The 22743-nt window shown below is 50.4% G+C and overlaps 2 protein-coding genes across 2 annotated transcripts; one reads left to right on the top strand and one right to left on the bottom strand.

Moving 5' to 3' along the window:
• Nucleotides 1–1343: 1343 nt before the first annotated feature.
• LOC138432900 (tubulin alpha-1D chain) lies at nucleotides 1344–7359 on the bottom strand. The gene is made up of 4 exons (XM_069574602.1): nucleotides 7229–7359; nucleotides 3573–3795; nucleotides 3117–3265; nucleotides 1344–2375 (listed from the first exon to the last, which is right to left on the bottom strand). Exons 1-4 carry the CDS (start codon nucleotides 7229–7231, stop codon nucleotides 1392–1394), a joined length of 1359 nt encoding a protein of 452 aa, XP_069430703.1. The 5' UTR covers nucleotides 7232–7359; the 3' UTR covers nucleotides 1344–1391.
• A 10445-nt stretch (nucleotides 7360–17804) lies between these two features.
• Nucleotides 17805–21973, top strand: TUBA4A (tubulin alpha 4a). Its single transcript, XM_069574592.1, has 4 exons — nucleotides 17805–18270; nucleotides 20039–20261; nucleotides 20536–20684; nucleotides 20929–21973. The coding sequence occupies exons 1-4, from the start codon at nucleotides 18268–18270 to the stop codon at nucleotides 21898–21900; spliced, it is 1347 nt and encodes a 448-aa protein (XP_069430693.1). The 5' UTR covers nucleotides 17805–18267; the 3' UTR covers nucleotides 21901–21973.
• Nucleotides 21974–22743: the final 770 nt, after the last annotated feature.

Genomic DNA, 22743 nt, shown 5'->3' with positions numbered 1-22743 from the left:
AGTGTTATTTGCTCAGTCATGGCTTATGGGGTCGCACAGAGTCGGACACGACTGAAGTGACTTAGCAGCAGCAGCAGCAGCAGTCCTACTGTTTGCAACCCCAGGGATTGTAGCCCGCCAGGCTCCTCTGTCCATGGAATTCTCCAGGCAAGAATACTGGAGTGGGTAGCCATTTCCTTCTTCAGGGTATCTTCCTGACCCAGGGATCAAACCCGTGTCTCCTGCATTGCAGGTGGATTCTTTACCGTCTAAGTCCACCAGGGAAGAAGACCCTGACAAACACCCCTCCCTCCTCCCCGCTCCTGCTCCCTCTGGGTAGCTCTACTGTGGCTCCAGATGTCACCTGGTGATCTCAGCTCCAAAGCTCTGGCATCATCATCTCATACCTTGACTCTTCCAGCCCTAAGGGTGATAGCAGCTTCCTGGCTTTGCTGACTTTGGGATTTCCTTGCCAGCATCCAAGCCTGGGAAAGGGAGGCTGCAGGGAGGACAGTGCCAAGGACAACACTAGGCACTGTATCTCTGGGGCTGCAGTAGGGGTGGGGATTGCCCTTGTTCTAGACCTTCAGTAGTCAAACCATCCCTCCACCCCAGAAGGCATTACAGAAAATCTACACACAAGGATTTTGGGGCCGTCGTCCGGTTGGAAGTTGTGCTTGTGGCATAGGTTTGAAGACAGGTTGTTTGTCTTTATCGAAAAGTGGTGAGTGACATGGTCATTTCCTGGGGGTAGGCTCCCCCTTGACCCCCAGCCATTGCTCCACGGTTGCTGCCGCTATGCCACCATTCTGTCTCAATGCCAGCTTCTGGACTCTCTACCTCTCTTCACTCAACCCCCTGCCTGAAGAGGACAGGAGTGGCACCAGCTCTATCAGACACCATGTCAAATCTCCTGGCCTTGATCAGGCTCTTGTTGCAGCCCTGTGTGGCTCAGACCAGCTTCACAACTTAACAGCGCCTCGCCTCCTGCCCCCAGGTCTTCGCTGTTGCCCTTCTGCCCGTGTGTGTGCAACCTGGAGGTAGAGGTGAGTTAATGCTTGATGTGGGGAAGGTTTAACCAAGGCAAGAATGGAGCCAGTATAGAAATTCCCCACCCTCACCTCCTCTCCTGCCCAATCTCCCAAGGAATGGTTCTAAGTTGCCATTTATCCCACTACATCCTCTCCAGGATGAATTCTTCCTCCTTCTCTGCTTTACCCACATCAGCCTTCATTCTGCTCCCTGGAATGAAATCTGAAGTCAGATCTGCTTTCTGGGGAACCCAGGCTAAGATACTAGCCTTCTTATTTCTTATGAAGGAACCCACCCCCAGTGGTTTTCCCAAGAGAAAAAGACATTTGGGAGACAATGAGGCCACAGCACTTTATTTAGGACAGACACAAAGGATTCTGCTAGTATTCGTCCCCCTCTTCCTCTTCTCCCTCCCCCTCCACACTATCCATGCCCACCTCCTCATAATCCTTCTCCAGGGCAGCCATATCCTCCCGGGCCTCAGAGAACTCACCCTCCTCCATGCCCTCGCCCACATACCAGTGCACAAACGCCCTCTTAGCATACATCAGGTCGAACTTGTGGTCCAGGCGGGCCCAGGCCTCAGCGATGGCGGTCGTGTTGCTCAGCATGCACACAGCACGCTGCACCTTGGCCAGGTCTCCCCCGGGCACCACAGTGGGGGGCTGGTAATTGATACCGACCTTGAAGCCCGTGGGGCACCAGTCCACAAACTGGATGGTACGCTTGGTCTTGATGGTAGCGATGGCGGCGTTGACATCCTTGGGTACCACGTCTCCACGGTACAGCAGGCAGCAGGCCATGTACTTGCCATGGCGGGGATCACACTTCACCATCTGGTTGGCAGGCTCGAAGCAGGCGTTGGTGATCTCTGCCACCGACAGCTGTTCGTGGTAGGCCTTCTCTGCAGAGATGACTGGTGCATAGGTGGCCAGGGGGAAGTGGATGCGAGGGTAGGGCACCAGGTTGGTCTGGAACTCAGTCAGGTCCACGTTGAGGGCGCCATCAAAGCGCAGGGAGGCTGTGATGGAGGAGACAATCTGGCCGATGAGGCGGTTGAGGTTGGTGTAAGTCGGGCGCTCGATGTCCAGGTTGCGGCGACAGATGTCATAGATGGCCTCGTTGTCCACCATGAAGGCACAATCTGAGTGCTCCAGGGTGGTGTGAGTGGTCAGGATGGAGTTGTAGGGCTCCACCACGGCCGTGGACACCTGGGGGGCTGGGTAGATGGAGAACTCCAGCTTGGATTTCTTGCCATAGTCAACAGAGAGCCGCTCCATCAGCAGTGAGGTGAAGCCAGAGCCAGTGCCCCCTCCAAAGCTGTGGAAGATGAGGAACCCTTGGAGTCCCGTGCACTGGTCAGCCTAGAGCAAAGAGAAACATGAGCTCTGAAGCACTGCTGACCAACAGCAGAGAACCAGCTTGTGCTGTTTGCCATTTCCCCAAAAGTTTCATAAAATCCTTGGAAGACTTTTCCAAGGGCAAAAAATAGGCTCTGATACGGTGGTCCCACTCTCCTCTCCTTGCCCCTCCTCCTCTCTCAAACCTCCCGAGACCTTCCACAGACATTTCTCTTGATTCTTGTGCCAACAGTCATTTATTATCATAACTTGCCAATTCCACCTGGTTTCCTACCCATGCCCATCTCCCAATCTAACTTCTGATGTCTCTGGAGGGCTTCTTTACTGAGATCAATAACCCAGAAACCTGGTCCACATCCTTGCTGAAGGCCTAAGTTGATCAGAGAGCCTTGGGCTGGTGTTGTTTGGATCCGTTTTTCACAGGGCCTTCTGTCCACATCCCTACAATACAGGCTGACAATCTGGGACTGCTTATGGGTGCTCATAGCTTGGCCAGGCAGCCTATCGACTGGTGGCCACTCTGCACAGCATCGGGCCAGTTACTGTAGTAGATAAAGGAGACACCCAGCTCTGGGGTGGAACCCACCCTTTGCCTCCCCTCCTCACTAGTCCTGATCCTGTGTGTTTAATTCTTGTCTGGGAGACTCTCCCAAGGATGGAAGCTGCCCTTCCTTATCTGCCCTCCAGATCACTTCATGACAGGAATGCAAATTCCCCTTCCCCAGCCCTCAACTCTTCTCTCACCAGCTTCCGAATCCGGTCCAGCACCAGGTCAATGAGCTCTTTTCCAATGGTGTAGTGGCCTCGGGCATAGTTATTGGCAGCATCCTCTTTGCCAGTGATGAGCTGCTCTGGATGGAAGAGCTGGCGGTACGTGCCCGTCCGAACCTCATCTGCAATGGACAGAATTTTAGGTGCCCCGCCCCTTGCAGCCTGGCTCCCAGAGCCCCAGGGTACACAGAAGGGGTGGGGTCACCAGGCCCATTCAGGCAGTTGCTATTGCTCTTGGCTTTAAGGGTACGTCAATAAAAAGGAAAGGGATGTGTGGTGACCTTGAGACTCTGGAGCTGAGTGATTGGAGATCTGGAGTTCTGATTGGCTGCAGCAACTGGGAACCGGAACTCCAGGGCTCTCCAGTTATGGAGAAGGACTTGACGGGGTACCTGGGGCAAGGCATGACAGGGCCTGATCATCACTCACCGATCACAGTGGGCTCCAGGTCCACAAATACCGCCCGGGGCACATGTTTTCCAGCCCCAGTTTCACTAAAGAAGGTGTTGAAGGAGTCGTCCCCTCCCCCGATGGTCTTGTCACTGGGCATCTGCCCATCTGGTTGGATCCCATGTTCCAAGCAGTAGAGCTCCCAGCAGGCATTGCCAATCTGCACGCCGGCCTGCCCCACGTGGACTGAGATGCACTCACGCTGAGTGGGCAAAGGGCAGAGAGAAGGGTATCATGTCTGGACACGATTCCTGCCTTCCTTCCTTGAGTGGTTCTCCAGCTGAGAGCAGAAGTTCCTAGACTTTGCTCTCTGTGCCCCCATCTCCCGGGGGATGTGGGGTGGGGATAAAACCCGCAGGGGAAGCAGAAGATGTGACCATTTCTAAGATTATAGAGTCCTTCTCAGTGACTAAGCATTTAAGGAACATTGAGGGGCTCAGATGAGTCTGCCAGAGCACAATAGTCAACCCACTCACGTCTAGAAAGAAAGTAGCGTCCATTAATAAGGAAAGCAAGAACCAAGTGAGGTTTCAGGGCTGAGAAGCAAGGATGAGGTTTATAAGAGCAGAAAGAACTCTGGATTCACTTTACAGTCAGAAATGCCAGTGAAGCAGGGGAACGTGGGCCTGGAATGGATGTGTGTGTGCTGTTCTTTCCTCTTGGGTGTGTGTGGTTCTGGAGGAAAAAGAGTCTGGGAAGAAAGTTCTTCCTCATATGGTTCAAGGCTGGTGGTCAAAGAACTGCCCATGAAGCAGGACTAGGGTAACCTGCTTGGTCCTAGAAAAGAGAAAGGTCCCTGCTCTGGGGAGCCCCATGAGCATCAGAGAGACTTGACTCACTTGCTTCATCTTGTACTGAGCCTCCATTATGTGCCTGACGTTGTGCAGATGCTGGAAATTCATGACACTTAACACCTGGTCCCTGCGCTTAAGAAGCTCACTGTCTAGGAAAGGGAGACTTTCATATGATTAAGATATGTGACAGTGTGGGAAGTGGGATCCCAGAGTGTTTCTTCCTGCTCCCCTTGAGAAGTGTTTATGACAGACCTTAAAAACAAAATGAAGGAATTCCCTGGCCATCCGGTAATTAGGACTCTGTACTTTCACTGATGAGGGTCAGGGTTCAGTCCGTGATGGGGAACTAAGTTCCTGCCAGTCCCATTGTATGGCCATAAAAAAAAAAAGAAAAACAGAAAACTCAAGCACATCCACCAAATTTCCCCAAGCTTTAAGGCTTAGTCATGTGGCAATTGTGGAGACATGAGAATTCTCACACTGCTGCTAGAAGCCCAAAGTGCTGCATCTGTCTTGGAAAGTGATTTGGCAATAGCAGAAAAGCTGAAGATGCTCTTGCTCTAGAGAAATTCTCACACAGGTACACAAGAAAACAGGTGCAGGAGCAGTCACAGCACCATAGCGCCGGAAGCCAATTAGAAGGCCCTCAACAGGAGAAAGTGGATAAAGAATGATTCAGAAGTGGGCGTGGGTGAATACAAGAAAGAATCTTACCCCAAAACATTCTTACCAGAAAAAAAGCAAATTCAGAGGAATCATGACGTTACTGTTTATGTAAATCTTCAACTTGTATGCATCATCTACAGATACATTTTTATGTTTGCTATATATTCTTGGAATGTGTTACAAAAATAAAAAAAGCAAAGGAAATATTAACACCCAATTTGGAATAATGGTTTTGTTTGGTAGAGGAGGGAAGTGAATACAGTCAGAGGATTCTCTTGCTTAAGCTGGGTAGCAGGTGTTCATCATATTATCCTTTATACCTTTTTGCATATCTGAAATATTTCAGAGTTTTTTAAAAGAGGATGCTTTCTCCACAAATTGAACACTTCTCTGACTTTGTAAATATGACACAAGGGCCTTAGCTTCTTGTGATTTCTTTGGATGACTGGGATTAATACAGAGAACATCTGTATCCCAGCCCCATTACTTCCCCACTTGCCTCAAGCAAGAGTCTTCAATACTCTGAAGGCATCTTAAGCCCCCTCCTAGAATTACTGTGCAGATGAAAGAATGCAAGTTGCCTGGCTCACGGCACAACACAGACTAGGTCAGGCCATATTTCTATTGGATCCCCTTATCCATTCCCCCATCACCCAACCCCGGGGGTCATAGTAAGAGAAAGTCACAGGGACTTCCCTGGTGGCTTAGTGGTAAAGAATCTGCCTGCCAATGCAGGAGACGCACGTTCGATCCCTGATCCGGGAAGATCCCACATGCCGCAGAACAGCTCAGCCCGTGTGCCACAACTACTGAGCCTGTGCTCTAGAGCCCGGGAGCCGCAACTATTGAGCCCTCGACCTGTAACTACTGAAGCCCGAGTGCCCTAGAGCCTGCGCTCCACAACAAGAGAAGCTACCGTGACAAGAAGCCCATACCCCGCGGCTAGAGAATAGCCCTCGCTTGCCACAGCCAGAGAAAGCTTACATAGCATCAAAGACCCAGCACAGACAAAAAGAAAGAAAGAAATAAATAAAAATTTAAAAAGAGAAAATAATGAATTAAGCTGGGAGGGGTTCAGGGTCAAAGGACTCCAGAAATCCCCAGGTCCATGAGGAAGGTCTGACTCAGCTCACCAATCACCCAGCAGGGCCGGCGCCTGCTGCTGTATCTCAGAGCCTGCCCAGGTCCCATGCACAGAGCCAGACACTGACCTGGCCTCCACAGCTGAGGGCCCATGCAAGGCATGTCTGATGTGGAGAATGCCTGAGACTCTGGAAACAATGCCCCTCACTCTGGGTGTGGGCACAGAACCCAGGCCCTGGAATCACACAGACTTGGCCTCAAACCCCTATCCCTCTGGGACATGGACAGAGTTGCTTCAAGGCGGCTTCTCCCACTGCCTTTCCTTGTCGGTGAAAATAGTATAATTTCTTACTCTGCAGGCTTTGTCATTTGGGTGCTTAGTTCCATGTGTTAAGTGCTGATTAGGTGCCAGGCACTGTGCTAAGCGGTTCACACACTATCTCATTTAATCTTCATAATGGCCCCCTTAGGTAGGTATTTTTATTACCCTATTTTACTGACTCTCAGAGGAGTCAAACAACTTGCTCAAGGTCATGAGCAAAACTAGGAATATTCAGAGAAGGGACAGCCTGGCTCCAACCACACTTCTAACTGCTCTTCTGTCCTGCCTGGGAGGCAGGTTTTCATAACAGATATCAAATAAGCCCCACCCCCCATAGCACCCTCCCACCCCTTCTTTCTCTCCCTCCTGGTACATAGCTGAAATGAGGAGTCAGATCAAGGCACAGGGAATGGACAGCCTAGGAGGATGGGTCCTTACAGCTGGGAGCTGGAACCAGAGGCCAGCAGGGGCCCAGGTTTACAGGAAATTGCCTGCACTTTCTACTTGTGTCCTGCTCACCCTATTCTCCCTACCCCTAAATTCAAAGCCCTTCAGCAGCTGCTCAGGCTCTTACCCAGGTCCTAGTTACCATCACCTGTCCCTCTCCACCCCCTGAACAGGCCCCCACATACTAGCACATTTAGGGGGCCACACTCCCATCTGCAAGTCTCTTTCCCTTTCCCCTACCTCACCTGCCTCCACACTATAGCCCATGAACCCCTGGACACAAGGGACCCTCATTTGCATCCTCAGCCCCCACCTCTGCTTACCATGCTGCCTGGCTGGGACTAGCTGGGGTCGTCTGTCTGTCTGCTGCAAGACCGAGGCTGGGGACAGATCTGTGAGGGACACAGAGCCTGCTGGCCTCCTTATACTCTCTGGTCTGCTCTCAGTAGGGGGGAATGTTGTTAGAAACGGCCCCAGGAGGGCAGGTCTGTTGACTTGGTTACCGGGCAGCAGGCAGGCGCTGGGCCGGGGCCCAGGCAGGGGAGGAGGTGCCTGCGGAGGAGGGGCCCACTGGTAGCCCCACACGTGGGCCCACTGGTAGCCCCACACGTAGCCCCACAGGTATCCAGGTCTCTGGGTACACGGTGTCTGTTGCTCAGTCATACAACCCCTGGTGCTTCAGCCTGGCCCTCACAGGTGGGAGAGGATTTAGAAATTAAGCTGTCTGAGCTCCAGCACCACCCCCCACCCCTCCCAACCCCCCAGGGTTGGTGAGGACTGGAAGAGGAGTGGGCGGGGCTCAGAAAAGTCTGCAGTGGACCAGAAACAATGAGTTACCTAGGGCAGGAGATCAACTTGGGCCTTTCTGGGTAGGAACTCAGAATATTAGAGAACAGCAGAAACTAGAGCTCAGGTTAGCCCCATCTCCAGGAGACGTAAGAGACATGAGTTTGATCCCCAGGTCAGGAAGATCCCCTGGAGAAGGAAATGGCAGCCCACTCCAGCATTCTGGACTAGAAAATCCCATGGACAGAGGAGCCTGGTGGGCTATGGTCCAGAGGGTCACAAAGAGTCAGACATGATTGAAGTGACTTAGCACACACTTAACTTCTTTTGCCTCAGTTTTCTCATCTGTAGACTGGGGAGAGGTGGTATACCGTGAGATTTAACAAGATACATGTGCTTAGTCCAGAATTGGCTGTTGTCCACAGGCAAGGCAAGATACTGAGCAGGGTTTCAAGGCTATTCCTCACAGTCTCTCCCTGTTCTAATGCAAGTCTTTGCTTGTCTAGTCTGGCCTTATTTCCCACAGAAGTAGTCACCATATGGCCTGGGACAAAATTATGAAATAAAAATGTTACTCTCTCCCATTTGTCTCCTGCTTTGTTGTTCTCAAGGCAGCCTCAACCCCCCACCCCCCATGCCCTTATCTCCTTTGAGTCCCTCAACAACTTTGTGTGAGGTAGGCAAGGGAAGGCCTCTACTTCCTGAGGAATAAAAGGAAATTGCTGCCTCTTGGCACAAGGGAGTTAATTAGGGGCAGAATTACGGTTCCTCTGGGACTCAGGATCTGTGCCTCTCCCGTTTCCACATGGCAGAGTTTTTGATGTTCCTCATCCTCTCCTGTGTTTTTATTTTAAATTCTGTGGTCAGTGGTGATCATTCCCTTGCATACTCCTCAACTGCCTTGTCTCCCTCTAGCTTCAGTTTCCTTGACTGACCAAACCACAACTCTGGTTAAATCCATTTGTTCACCAATTCTGCCTGCACTGACCCGCTAAACAGTGGCTGTAGAAAACCCCAGAACTATATTGACTGATCTAACTTCAAATGCATGACCACTAACCTCAAATGGTCCCTAATGCTGCCTTGAAACCATGTTGCCTCTCTCTAGTCATACTTCCAGCCAGCGCCGTGACCAGGAATAGGAATGTCAAATTTAGCAAATAAAAGAATCTTGTCTATTAATAGCAACCCTCTCCAGGAAGTAGTTTCTAATGTGAATCTTCAGTCAGTATGGCAAATGGTGAAAGAATTATCTTGAGGGTGGGGCTTTATCAGAGCCCTTTTCATCCTAGAATACCAGGGTGTGACCCAGAATATTAAGATGGTTAACTCTAGTTTGGGCCATGAACTGAGGTCTTTGTTCTGCTGCTGCTAATTTGCTTCAGTCATGTCCGACCCTGTGTGACCCCATGCATGGCAGCCCATCAGGCTCCCCCGTCCCTGAGATTCTCCAGGCAAGAACACTGGAGTGGGTTACCATTTCCTTCTCCAATGCATGAAAGTGAAAAGTGAAAGTGAGGTCGCTCAGTCATATCCTACTGTTCGCAACCCCATGGACTGCAGCCCACCAGGCTCCTCCATCCATGGGATTTTCCAGGCAAGAGTACTGGAGTGGGGTGCCATCGCCTTCTCTGCTTCTCTCTCCTACCTGGAACTAAAAGGCCAGGATCCCTGGAGAGAAGACACAACCAACCAACACTTCAAAGGTGAGAAAGCCCAGTCTACACTGGGTTGATCCACGAAGCCATAGAACTCTGGAATTATTATCCAGATGGAAGGCTTTGGGGCCCACTGTGCCCCAGAGTGTCCTGCTAGCACTCCAACTTCTCCCAACTGGTCTTTGAAGATAGGCATCTTAAAGTCAACCTTGACAACACTAATTCTGCAAAGAAAATTCTCTTCAAGGCAGGCAGGGGGAGGGGTCTCATATAAAACAAGAATAAAGAGACTTATTTTTTTTAAGGTTTTTTTTAATATGGATGATTTTTAAAGTCTTATTTAATTTGTTACAATATTGTTTCTGTTTTATGTTTTGATTTTTTGGCCATGAGGCATATGGGATCTTAGTTCCTGGATCAGGGATTGAACCCCCACCCCCTGCACTTGGAAGCGGAAGCCTTAACCACTGGACCACCAGGGAAGTCCTGAGATTTTTTTTTAAGAGCATGTAATGTATCTAAGTTATAAAATGAGAGGTGATCAATATTCTTCATTCCTTGAACAAGGTTTATTGTCTGCAGTATGCCAAGCACTGTTGCCAGAGATACAGTGGTAGTAGACAAAAAGAGTCTGTGCTTTCAAGGAGTTTGTATTTTTGTGGGAAGACATAATAACTAAACAAACAAGAGAATTTCAGATAGCAATGAACACTTGAAGAAAACAAAACAGATAATGGCACAGAAAGAGATGGGGTGGGGGGAGAGTAGGAGAGGGGGCTACTACTGAAAGGAGTGGGCCACACCAAGATCTGAACTGTAGTGCTCCGGGCAGAGAGAATAGCAAGCCTGGTGTATATAAGGAAATGGAGGGAGGGAGTTCACAAAGGGAAAGGGACCTGGGAAGGAGAATGGCTTAAAAAACAAAAAGAATTATTTACTTATTTGGCTGCACCAGGTCTTAGCTGAAGCCTGCGGGATCTTTAGCAGCAGCATGCACACTCGGGTGTGGTGTGTGGGGTCTAGTTCCCTGACCAGGGATGGAATCCGGGCCTCCCGAATTAGGAGCTTGGAGTTTTAGCCAATGGACTACCAGGGAAGTCCTGAGACTGGCTTTTATTACAAGTGTGATGGGGGGTGGGGGGTTAAGCAAGCCTCATGGCCTACTTCGTGTTTTGTTTTAGAGAGAGTATTGCAGCTGCTATGTGGAGAGTACATTATAGAGGTTCAAGAGTGGGAGCAGGAAGCTGTGAGGAGACCATGGCTAATATCCAGAAATGAGGGGATGGTAGCTTGGACTAAACTGGGGGTGAGGGAAGTAGCTGAGTTGAAGTGATAGGACATGCTAATCTGGGCTGTGCAGAGCTACCCAACAGCCTTACCTGACCCCTGCCTCCATGTCTTCTTTGCTGGCATGGTCCTGATTTTGTATAATTTTTCACCCTTCCACTTGGTCAAGGAAGATGGCCTTTCTCTAGACCTAAGGGTAAGTATGTTGCTGCTAAGTCACTTCAGTTGTGTCTGACTCTGTGTGACCCCATACATGGCAGCCCACCAGGCTCCCCATCCCTGGGATTCTCCAGGCAAGAACACTGGAGCGGGTTGCCATTTCCTTCTCCAGTGCATGAAAGTGAAAAGTGAAAGTGGAGTTGCTCAGTCATGTCTGACTCTTCTCGACCCCATGGACTGCAGCCCACCAGGCTCCTCCATCCATGGGATTTTCCAGGCAAGAGTACCAGAGTGGGTTGCCATTGCCTTCTCCAAGGGTTAGTCCAAACCATTCATGGTAGTTCCAGTGCCCCCTTCCAATGACTAGTTTAGGCCTGAGGTCAGTGAGATACAAGGGAAAGTCTGCTGGGGTGCTTTAAGGAAAGGTTTTTCTCTCTGATAAAAAGAGATGTGGGAGGAAACCATCCCCCCTTTCCTGCCTTAGGATGGTGTCATACGAGGGCATGATACTTGGAGCTGTGGTAGTCATCCTGTGATCAGGAGAGAAGACGTCACCAGGCCATTGAGAATGCCAGAGCAGAAAGCTGGACATACTAGACTTACTGGTGACATCACTGAACCAATCCTGGAACTTCCCTCCATTCAGATTTCTTGCGGGATAATAATACACCCATTGTTTAAGCTGCTGGTAGCTAGGCTTTCCATGATTTGAAGCTAAAACATTCTAATTAATAAAAGAGGGGAGGAAGAGAATGAAAGAGGAATAGAGGACAGCCCTCCGTTTTTGCCTAAGGACTTGGGAGGAAGGTGGTATTATTCACTCAGACCCAGGGCTTCCCTTGTGGCTCAGCTGGTAAAGAATCTTCCTACAGTGTGGGAGACTCAGGTTTGACCCCTGGGTTGGGAAGACCCCCTGGAGAAGGGAAAAGCTACCCACGCCAGTATTCTGGCCTAGAGAATTCCATGGACTGGTATAGACATGACTGAGTGACTTTCACTTTCAGGAGCCTAGGACAGAAGCAGGTTTGGCAGGGAGTGTGATAAGAGTTCTACTTTGTGTTGTGTTGAGATGTCTAAGGGGCTTTCAAGGTATGATATCAAAAAGCCAAACAGTCATGTGACTCTGAACCTCAGAGGAGAGGTCCAAAATGGAGGAGTACTTTTGAGAACCATCAACATATAGGTGATATGGCTTTTTTTTTATTCTATTCTTGCACTGCAGCTTGGGATGTTTGTACTCTAGCTATTCTTTTTTGAGTAACCCTAGATAAGTTAAAATTGCTTTTAATTACAGACATTTAAAAATACACCCCTTGCAGTCCAAGGGACTCTCAAGAGTCTTCTCCAACACCACAGTTCAAAAGCATCAATTTGGCATGCTGAGATTCATGGGGTCACAAAGAGTTGGACACGACTGAGCGACTGAACTGAACTGAACTGAAAAATACACCCCACCGTAGAGATAACATAATAAAACCCCATATACTCATCACCCACTTTCAACTATTGCTCCTTCAGGGAAAAAAAGCATGTGGAAAGCCTGGGAATGAGCTATGAGGAACACTCTTTAGAGGTAAGCCATCAAAGACCACCAAGAAGGAGTGGCTAGGACAAAAACCAGAAGCAGAAGTGTCATCAAAGCCAATAACGAAGTATTTCAACTATAAAACACTATAAAGGAAGGATCAGTTATGTCAGACTGCTGAGAGGCTGAGAAAGATGAAGAGAGGGGCATGATCTCTGGTTTGGCAAGGTGGAGGTCACTGGCGACCTTAGCAAGAACATCTCAGTGGAGCATGTGAACCAAGCCAGCGTGGACAGCAGGGAGGAGAGAAGACATGGAGCTATCCCGTAGGAAAGATGGTGCTGTGAGGAGGAGGACAGCTAGTAGATGCTCCAACTGAAAAAAAAAAACAACCAAAAATGGGTGTGCAGTAAGGCTCAGCTCCACCTCTCCCTAATGGAATCCATGGAGTCATTTTAAACCTTGATGGGGACTTTCCTGGTGGCTAAGACTTTGAGCTTCCAGTGTAAGGGGCTCAGGTTTGATCCCTGGTCAGGGAACTAAGCTCCCACATGCCACGTGGCACAGCCAAAAGCAAACAAAGAACTTTGATGACCTTGCCACACTGCTTCAAGATGGAGGTGAGACTCTGAGAAGGAGTTAGGAAAGAGGGAGATAACAGTAGGCACGGTGAAGAGGGAGAGCGATCCAGAGAGTTGACACCCACGTTGGGAGAGTGGACTAAACAATACCTCACCAGGAAGTGTTTGGCGTTGTCTTCTAGATTCTATGTGAATGTCCAAGAGTTTTCTGTGTGGCAATATGGACTATTACCTGCACAACTACCAAGAGCTTATGGCCCTTATTCAGGGGATCTGTCTATATCCTGAGAAAATACATGCTCACTCAGTCATGCCTGTTTGTGCATGAGCATGCACGCTCAGACACACATGCCCTACCAGATGCAGACTCTCTATTCCACCAACATGCCTTGGGCGTGTCTCCCTGCGCCCTGTCTTCTCCGTTTTCTCTGTCAGGAAGCCTGCTTAGGGCTGTGAACTCATTGCTGCAGGAGCCAGGCTAACATAAATGTGTGATGTGGGTTGAGCATGTAATGTTAAATGACAGTGGGCACTGGCCTTCTGTGTCAGGGAGAAACAGAGTAACGAGGGCTGGGTGAACTGGAGCAGCTTGTTGCCCATCCTAAGAAGGTAGCCATCACCCAGCTACATTTGTTGCCGCATTGTTTTCCTATCCAGGCTGTAACAAATTGCTACAAACTTAGTAGCTTAAAACAACAAAAATGTATTTATTATCTCACGTTCTGGAGATCAAAAGTCCAAAATAAATCTTATGGGGAATGCAATATTATGATTTATAAGAAAAAACTGTGGCTACTCAGATGACCAAAATGTATTTCTTGTATATTATTTGGTCTTTGTCCATTCTTCTTGGCTCACAGTTCTCAAAACCCTGAGAATTCCCTAAGTGTTGAGAGTGGTCAAGGTGTCTTGCTATGTTAATGAGGTGACTTTTGGACCCACCTAAGGATGGGGGCTGCTTGCCAGTGGAGCCAACTGAGCAATTAGAGGTTTAGAAATTTCGGTCCCATCATGCCCTTTCTGACCTCCTGAGAGGGGTGGGTAGCCGGAGATTGAGTTCAATCACCAATGGTCACTGATTTAATCAACCATGTTTATGTAATGAAGCCTTCATCAAAACTCAAAAGGATGGGGTTTGGAGACCTTCCAAGGTGGTGAACACATGGAGATGCTGGGAGAGTACAGCACCTGGAGATGGTATGGAAGCTCACGTCCTTTTACCATACATGGCCCTCTGCATCCCTTCTATCTGACTGCTCCTGGCTTATATCCTTGTGTAATAAACCAGTGATCAAGTAGGTAAAATGTTTCTCTGAACCCTATGAGCCTCTCTAGCAAATTAGTTGAACCCAAGAAAGAGGTGATTGTAAGCTCTAATCTGCAGCCCATCAGTCAGGACAAGTAACCATATGGACTTGTGGTTGGTATCCAGAGTTGGAGGGGGGTGTTGGAACTTCCACTTTGTAGCTTGCGGGTCAGAAGCTTAGGTAACAACTGGGACTTGTGACTGGCATCTGAAGCAGGAAATGGGGGGTCAGTTTTGCAGGATCAGACCTTTAACCTGTGGAACCTGATGCTATCTCCAGGCAGAAAGTGCAGAACTGAGCTGTATTCTCGAACCCCTTGCTGGTGTCTGAGAATTGCTTGGTGGTGTGTGGGGAAGCCCCCTCTCCCACCATTGAAATTGGAAACCCATTTACGGATAAATTCAAGGCATTGGCACGGTTGCTTTCCTTCTAAAGACTTTAGAGGGAAACATGTCCCTTGCCTTTCCCGTCTTCTAGAGGCTGTCTGCATTCCTTCACCATGGCCTCCTTCCATCTCGAGAGCCTTCGCTCTGACCTCTCCCCTTCCCTGACTTGACTCTCCTGCCTCCTTCTTCCATTTAGAAGGACCCTTCTATTTCTCTTGGTAAATGTCACATGCCACTTGAAAATAGGTGGATTATTTTCAAATATCTTTTGATAGTAATTTCTAACATGATTCTACAGTGATAAGAGGAGCGATTCTGTATGATTTCAACACATTTAGACGATGAAAGTTTTGCGCCTTGTTTTATTCCAGTGTCTTCTAGTTTACAGTCTGTGGGAACTTGAACAGAATTTGTATTCTATTGCTCTGTGAAAATTGTATAATCTTAATTATGTTGAATTGGTTCATAGTGCTTTTCAGGTCTACTAGATCCTTCTACTCTGTAGAAGATAATTAATTTTTGAGAAAATGGTATTGTATTCATTGTATTAATTTTTGAGAGTTTGATATTGAAAGCCCAACTAAAAATCTTAATTTATCTACTTTTAAAAATAACTATAATATATAGTGGAACTATATGTAATCTTGTTCTCTATTTTCCAAGTCTCTTGTTAATGTGTTATCATACTTTCATAATTTAAAAAAATTTTTAAATTAAAACAAGGACTTTTGATTACACTGGGCCCACCCAGAAAACCCCAAATCTCCCCATCTCAAGACCTTTACCTTAATCACATTCGCACTGTCTTTAGCCATGGAAGGTAACGTAGTCACAGATTTCAGGGACTAGAATGTGGACATCTTGGGGGGAGTGCTATTCTGCCTATCACAGTTGCTAAATGGGAATGCAGGCCTAGAATAGCCATCTCTTCCAATTTGTTTCATGATAAGCTAGAATCTGGATTTTTACATGATCAAAACAGTTAACCTAGCAGGCCTGAGACAGCTATCCTTGGAAAGGCCTGCTCACAAGGTTGGCCCTCAGCTAGCATCTCAGAACTTGGCTCTTAGAGTACTCCCAGTCAACAGCTGATTGATCAAGATGGTTTGTTGTGCCTGGACAGTGTGCGTAAATGATGTGATTTATGCTGAACACCCATTTTTCTTCTGAGTCTGGAATTTTGGCACATGCAAGGCAGAAGTGCCTCTGTGAACAGCCCCCACTAAAGACCTTGGGTGCTGAGTCTCTAATGGGCTTTCTTGGGCAAAAGCACTGCAGGGAAATGTTGCTCCATTTTCATTTAGGAAAAGTGTAAGCCCTTATGGAGGGGAGAGGACATGGATTCCTTCAGACTCTTGTTGTGTCTTTTCCCCTTATTATCCAGCTGTGTATTGTTCTTGCATCACTGTAATAAACCCTAGCTGTGAGTACAAGTTTATGCTGAGTCCTGTGAGTCTGTCTAGTAAGTCTCCTAACATAGGGGTGGTCTTTGGCGATGCCCCATACATTTTTTTCATATTCTAAACGCAATAGGGGTTAACACTGTGGGGGCCAGATGAAACATTTCAGAGAAGGAATTTGTTTCCCAGGCTGCTAATTTGAAACTTCTGGGGTCTTAAGAGTTTTACCTTACTTTCAGTCCCATCTCTATAATGAAACAATTCATCTGACACACGCTTAGCAAATGTTACCATGTGCCAAGTGCCATACTAGGAACTGGGGAACACAAAAGTGAATAAGACACAGTCTTTCGCTTCAGCAAGATCACTGTCTAATAAGATGGACATATGCATGAATAACTGCAGCATGCGGTGCTACACGCACTAAAATAAGTGAACAAAATGCTCTAAGAGTCCAGGCAGCCGGATACATAGTGCTTTCCTGTGTACGTATGCATCCTCCAGTTCATCTGGTCCTCACAATCCAAAGTTATTATCCCAGTTTTACAGAAAAAGAAGCTGAACATGAAGAACAAATAGGTTTGGGGTTTTGCCTAAGAGAGCACAAGTCTCTTAAAATACTCACTCTGCAGGGTTGGGCTGCACAAGGAAAACAGAGGGCTAGGGACGGTCTGAACGAGGCCACGTATTCTGTAGTCACCAAGGCTCCTTGCTCTGTAGAGACCGTGACCCCATTTCCCAAAGCAACCTCATTATGTGCCCTTGCCAGGTTTCTTTTCTATGAATGAGTCTTGTTCTCCCAACCATATGGTTAGTCTACTGGGAAAAGAGACCTTGTCATATTTCACGGTGTTTCTTTCCATGCCTTGGTAAAGTAAGGTATCAGTTAGCTATTTTGTTGGTAGGAAGTTGCCATTGCTAGTTGTTTTATCCTGCTGTGTTATATTGTCAGGCAGTCTTGGCCCTAGGAAACACTAGGAGAAACAAATAGGAGAGACAGGTGAATCTTTTCCCAGGAGACAGGATGTACCAATAGGCACGTAGGGCACTTCTGATGATTTCTGCAGTGAAGAGAGACAGGTAGAAAATGTAAGGCATGCAAGGGAAAGCAGAAGTGGGTTGAAAAGCCCATTCTTGCGAGACATGGGGATGAAAAGTAGAAAGAAGGAATAGCTTTAGCTGAGACCTCTGCCAGAGCTTGGAGGGCTTTGAGATGCAGGTAGCAGATCCTGCCCATGGCTTAAGGACAGAAGAGGATGGGAAAGTCAAAACCAGCCATGACATCAGAATCTCCATTTTCTTTTTTCCTGTTCAGAGTCAACAAACGTTAAAACACCTCACAATGCTTTTTGGAGATGGGATCGTTATCTCCTTTAACCGGTGAAGATGCCTAGAATTCAGTGAGGTTAAGTCACTTGCCCAAGGTCACATAGGGTAGTCAGGATGCGAATCCCAGAAGCCCCAGCGGTTCTGGGTGCAGGAGAGTGGGCAGGTGGCTATGGCGAGGGCCGGCTAATAGTGACGGTGCTGATGACGGGGCCACTGACCAGCGGGCAGCCGGCAAGACGCGACAGATTCTGGGGGTCGGCCCTCGCAGACAGACTGTGGGGTTCGGCTCTGCGGAGCAACCTAAGGGATCGGCAACCTGGGGCTCAGACTGTGCAGCTCTCGGTCCTCGGCCGCCCGCGGGCGTTGGCGAAGGCCAGCCGTCCCGGCCGGGGACCAGCAGGCCTCGTGCGACGACTGCAAGCCGTTCCTGGGGGACGCGCCAGAGCCAGGCAGTCGGCCGGAGCCTCCAGAGAGGCGGGGCGAGGAGGGCACAGGCGAAAGCTGGCTGCAGCCACTCCGGAAAAACAGCCTCTGCAGCACCCGGCCTAAGTCAGAACACCTTAGCGACAGGCGCCCCCACGAAGCAGGTGCAGGAGAGACACATCCTGGCACCGCGCCTTGCGTCCCAACAGAGGAGCTCGGGAGCTCCGAGTGTCGGCGCAAAGCCGGGAGAGAAGGGTTTAAGCTCGGGTCGCTGCTGCTCACTCACGCGGGACAGGTGAGGGACTCTGGCACGCCCCGGGGAGGGGACTCGCTCTGGCCCCACCCCTCCGGGCCGCCTACCTTTCGGGGGCGTGGCGTTTGGGCCGCCCCGCTCCTAGTGGGCGGTCGGAGCGCGCGGGCCCGCCCCCCGCATATAAGAGCGGTGCGGCACTGCAGCTAGCGCAGTTCTCACTGAGACCCGTCACCCGGACTCTACGTGAGACCCACCGCCCGGACTCACCATGGTGAGTGCGGCCCCGCCGGCATCGCGCCCGTCCCCTAAGTTCTCCTCTTCTTCGGGGAACCTCGCTCTAGGGCTGCTCGGGGTCCTCTATCCGGAGTTTCAGGTCTCGAGGTGTTGGAGGGGGGTTGCCTTCCCCCACCCCCTCCCGGTGACTTTGGCTGGGCCAAGTTGTCCACTTTCGGATGCTAGGGAGGGTGGTAGAGCGGGGTGGGAATCTTCAGTAGCAGAGAGGAGTCCTCCTGGAATCCCCTCCTGCTCCGCCAAGTATTTGTGTCCTAACCCTCCTGAGGGGAGTCACGCGGTCCCGCGGCCCGTCCTTTCCGCGGTGGAGGGAGACCCCGCTTGGCTGCCCTCCGCCCCTAGCCTCCCCCTCACTCCCGAGTCCTTGGAACTGACCAAACACGTGCTCGGTGCAAGAAGGTGGGAAGGGGTCAGATCACTTGGTTCAGCATCTCCCTTTCCTCCGACTGTGGGCGCATCCCTTCTACCCACAGCACCCCCACCTCGTGACTCAGCACCCCTCTTTTGATCCTGGAGGGGTGGCAAGAATGGGGTTCGGCCTAGTGAGGCGAGCCGGAATCTCTCCGGCCGGAGTCCGTGTGCACGGACGGGCAGAGACAGCTGGCGCTTGAGCGAGAGCGCGGGCCGAGGCCAGGTTGGGGGGAGGGGAAAGAGGTGTGTGTAGGGGGTGGTATTTATAGCCCAGGGACGGGGGCCGAAATCCAATCCTCGCTTTCCACTGGGATGGACCTGGAAAGAATCTAGAAGGGGCAAATACGGGGCCAGAGCGCAGGATGGCGCTCACCCCGCCCAGGGCAAGGCAGGTTACCTTCGGGGCCTCACCGCAGGTTCCGCTTCCTTTTCTGGGTGTTTGCAAACCGTCACCCCGCCATTTCGGTGTCGAAAAGGGAGGCCGCGCCGGCCCTGCTCTGCACCACTTTGGCTCTTCAGAGGTTAATTCCAGACTGGCAGGAATGAGCCTAGGGCAGCGAGTGCCCCAGTGCCCACAACCCTTACTGCCGGCGCCTTACTGCTCTCTGCAGTTTCCGTAAGGGCGCCGCAGTGGATGAACGTGGTGAAGATACCCAGGGTGTGGGGGTAGAGGTGGGGAGAGCGGCCAGATGGGATTGATCCCCAGAGCCAGATGGGATTTAAAGGTGGTGAGGGCGAGGGCATCCTGCTGGCCAGCATGGTCAGTTGATGCCTGACCGGAAGGCTGAGACACCTCTACAGTTCGCAAGAATGAAAGGGACAGAGGGTTATATGATATTCTAGTTGTTCATCCTCAAAGCAAAGAATTAATCAAGGGCGGACCTCTAGCTATAAATTCTTAGCTCTGGAAAACCTTCTGTCCCTTCTCACACTCTTGAGAAGCTGATCTGTGGGAGTAGGGATTGGTAACAGCTGAAAAAATCGCTTGTCCTTGTCTCAGTGACTGCAGTGTCCGCCTGTCTCATATGCACTTGACCTCTCCGTCCTGCCTGAGTGTCCTGTGAATATGGCAGGGTCATATGGAGCCACAGCTCTTACTTGACAAGGTCCCCATGGAGAAGTAGGCTGAGGAAACTGGCCTGCCCTACTGGGTGCCTCCAGTTGGAAAGTCCTATGCAGGAGAGCCTGGGCAGCATGCCAGCCTCTTTGACCTCTGCTCAGGCCCTTTTGCCAACTGAGTCATCCTAACTGGTAGGTGATAGGGTGGGAGAGAGGCTCATGAGGTAAGGACTTATGTATGTGGGGCTTATGTCATGTCCCCTCTCTTTACCCTTCAGCGTGAATGCATCTCAGTCCATGTGGGGCAGGCAGGTGTCCAGATGGGCAATGCCTGCTGGGAGCTCTACTGTCTGGAACATGGAATTCAGCCGGATGGACAGATGCCCAGTGACAAGACCATCGGTGGAGGGGACGACTCCTTCACCACCTTTTTCTGTGAAACCGGTGCCGGAAAGCATGTGCCCCGGGCAGTTTTTGTGGATTTGGAGCCTACAGTAATTGGTGAGCAGAAGAGAGGGTGGAATTAAGGATGTCTAGACCTGGCTTTCCTGGCTCTGCAAAACCCCTTGCCCTGCTGGAAGCTAAAGAACGGAGGCTGATCGCAGACTGGCCTGGGCAGCAGGTCTGGGTTTCTCTCACACACTGCTATCTCAGGCTGGCAGGAGGATGAATGCTTCCATATATCTGACCACAGCCACCAGGCTGAGGGAGGGAGGTCTGTGCTGAGCATAGCCTTGTGGTTTCTGCTCTAACAATGTGATGAATGCCTTTTCAGATGAGATCCGAAATGGCCCATACCGGCAACTCTTCCACCCCGAGCAGCTCATCACTGGGAAAGAGGATGCCGCTAACAACTATGCTCGTGGTCACTACACCATTGGCAAGGAAATCATTGACCCAGTACTGGACCGGATCCGCAAGCTGGTAAGAATTGGGGGTAGAAGGAAGGAAGCTTTTGAAATGATGCTAATGGTCAGAAACATTTTTTTCCAAATCCATTTCATGGAGTCATCTTTAATTATATATGTCCCAGAGCATGCTGTGGCTTTGGGATACTCATTAGTCTGCCTTAACACCTGAGAAATTTTAGACTTTGGTGAAGCCAGAACATAAGAGATCCTCAGGTCCTTTCCCCACACACATTGCTCTTTTCCTTCTTGTCTTTCAGTCTGATCAGTGCACAGGACTTCAGGGCTTCCTGGTGTTCCACAGCTTTGGAGGGGGCACTGGCTCTGGCTTCACCTCACTGCTGATGGAGCGGCTCTCTGTTGACTATGGCAAGAAATCCAAGCTGGAGTTCTCTATCTACCCAGCCCCCCAGGTGTCCACGGCCGTGGTGGAGCCCTACAACTCCATCCTGACCACTCACACCACCCTGGAGCACTCAGATTGTGCCTTCATGGTGGACAACGAGGCCATCTATGACATCTGTCGCCGCAACCTGGACATCGAGCGCCCGACTTACACCAACCTCAACCGCCTCATCAGCCAGATCGTCTCCTCCATCACAGCCTCCCTGCGCTTTGATGGAGCCCTCAACGTGGACCTGACTGAGTTCCAGACCAACCTGGTGCCCTACCCTCGCATCCACTTCCCCCTGGCCACCTATGCACCAGTCATCTCTGCAGAGAAGGCCTACCACGAGCAGCTGTCGGTGGCAGAGATCACCAACGCCTGCTTCGAGCCTGCCAACCAGATGGTGAAGTGTGATCCCCGCCACGGCAAGTACATGGCCTGCTGCCTGCTGTACCGTGGAGACGTGGTACCCAAGGATGTCAACGCCGCCATTGCTGCCATCAAGACCAAGCGCAGTATTCAGTTTGTGGACTGGTGCCCCACAGGCTTCAAGGTTGGTATCAACTACCAGCCCCCCACTGTGGTGCCCGGGGGAGACCTGGCCAAGGTGCAGCGTGCTGTGTGCATGCTGAGCAACACGACCGCCATCGCTGAGGCCTGGGCCCGCCTGGACCACAAGTTCGACCTGATGTATGCCAAGAGGGCGTTTGTGCACTGGTATGTGGGCGAGGGCATGGAGGAGGGTGAGTTCTCTGAGGCCCGGGAGGATATGGCTGCCCTGGAGAAGGATTACGAGGAAGTGGGCATCGACTCCTATGAGGACGAGGATGAGGGAGAAGAATAGAACCGCTGCCTGGAGCCCACTCACTATGTTTATTGCAAAATCCTTTCGAAATAAACAGTCTCCTTGCACGGTTTCTCGTCCCTCTGTGAGTGCTTGAGCTTTGCTGCCTTCTCCTTTTGTGCTGCTGCTGCTGTTTCTGCTGCCGCCCTAACTATGTGCTGCTCATGACTTTTTCCTTCCATGGATGAAGGTTAGACCTGCCAAGGGGCCCTTGCCAGGCCCAGAAAACATGACCCCATGTATTATCCTAGGAGTGCCCAGGATAGGGGGGAGATGAGGACCGGATCTTGGACCTGTCCAACATGAGCCATTAAAGGATCTGAGGCTTCACTTCCTTTCCAAGTAGGAGTTTAAGCCCAGCCGTTTCTGTATTTGAGAGTTAGACTGCTACCCTATTCTTCCTGCTGCTCTGCATTCACCGAGACTGGAAGCAAAGCTTGGCCCAGACACCTCTGTGCGTTTTAAGGGCTTGGGAGTGGGGCTGAACAGGCCCAGAGTTCCTGGGCATGGAGCCTAGTCATAAGCTTGGGGGCTGGGAGGGAACAAGGGTGATCTCCCAGAGTTGTTTGTGTCCGTGCACCTCCCAGCAGCTTTGCAAAGCTTACTTTTGGTCTTGCTGTTTTGCTGGGGCCTAGGGTTGTGCCATTAAAAGCCAGGTCATCTTCCCTCTGTGCTTTCTTTCTGGCCTCAGCTTCTGTGCTAGCTGGTGGGAGCCTCCTGCCAGGGCCCTGGGGAAAACTTCAAGGTTGCTAATAGGCACCCCAGGACCCACACTGACGTCAGCAGTTGGGGGGTGGGCACAGTTGGCGGGGGGGGGGGGCGTCACTCTCAGGAGCAGGAGGT

The sequence above is a fragment of the Ovis canadensis genome, chromosome 2 (genome assembly GCF_042477335.2).
Source record: "Ovis canadensis isolate MfBH-ARS-UI-01 breed Bighorn chromosome 2, ARS-UI_OviCan_v2, whole genome shotgun sequence".
In the NCBI taxonomy this organism is placed as follows: domain Eukaryota; kingdom Metazoa; phylum Chordata; class Mammalia; order Artiodactyla; family Bovidae; genus Ovis; species Ovis canadensis.
The sequence above is the reverse complement of the archived record's forward strand: the minus strand, read 5'-3'. Positions and strand labels throughout refer to the sequence as shown.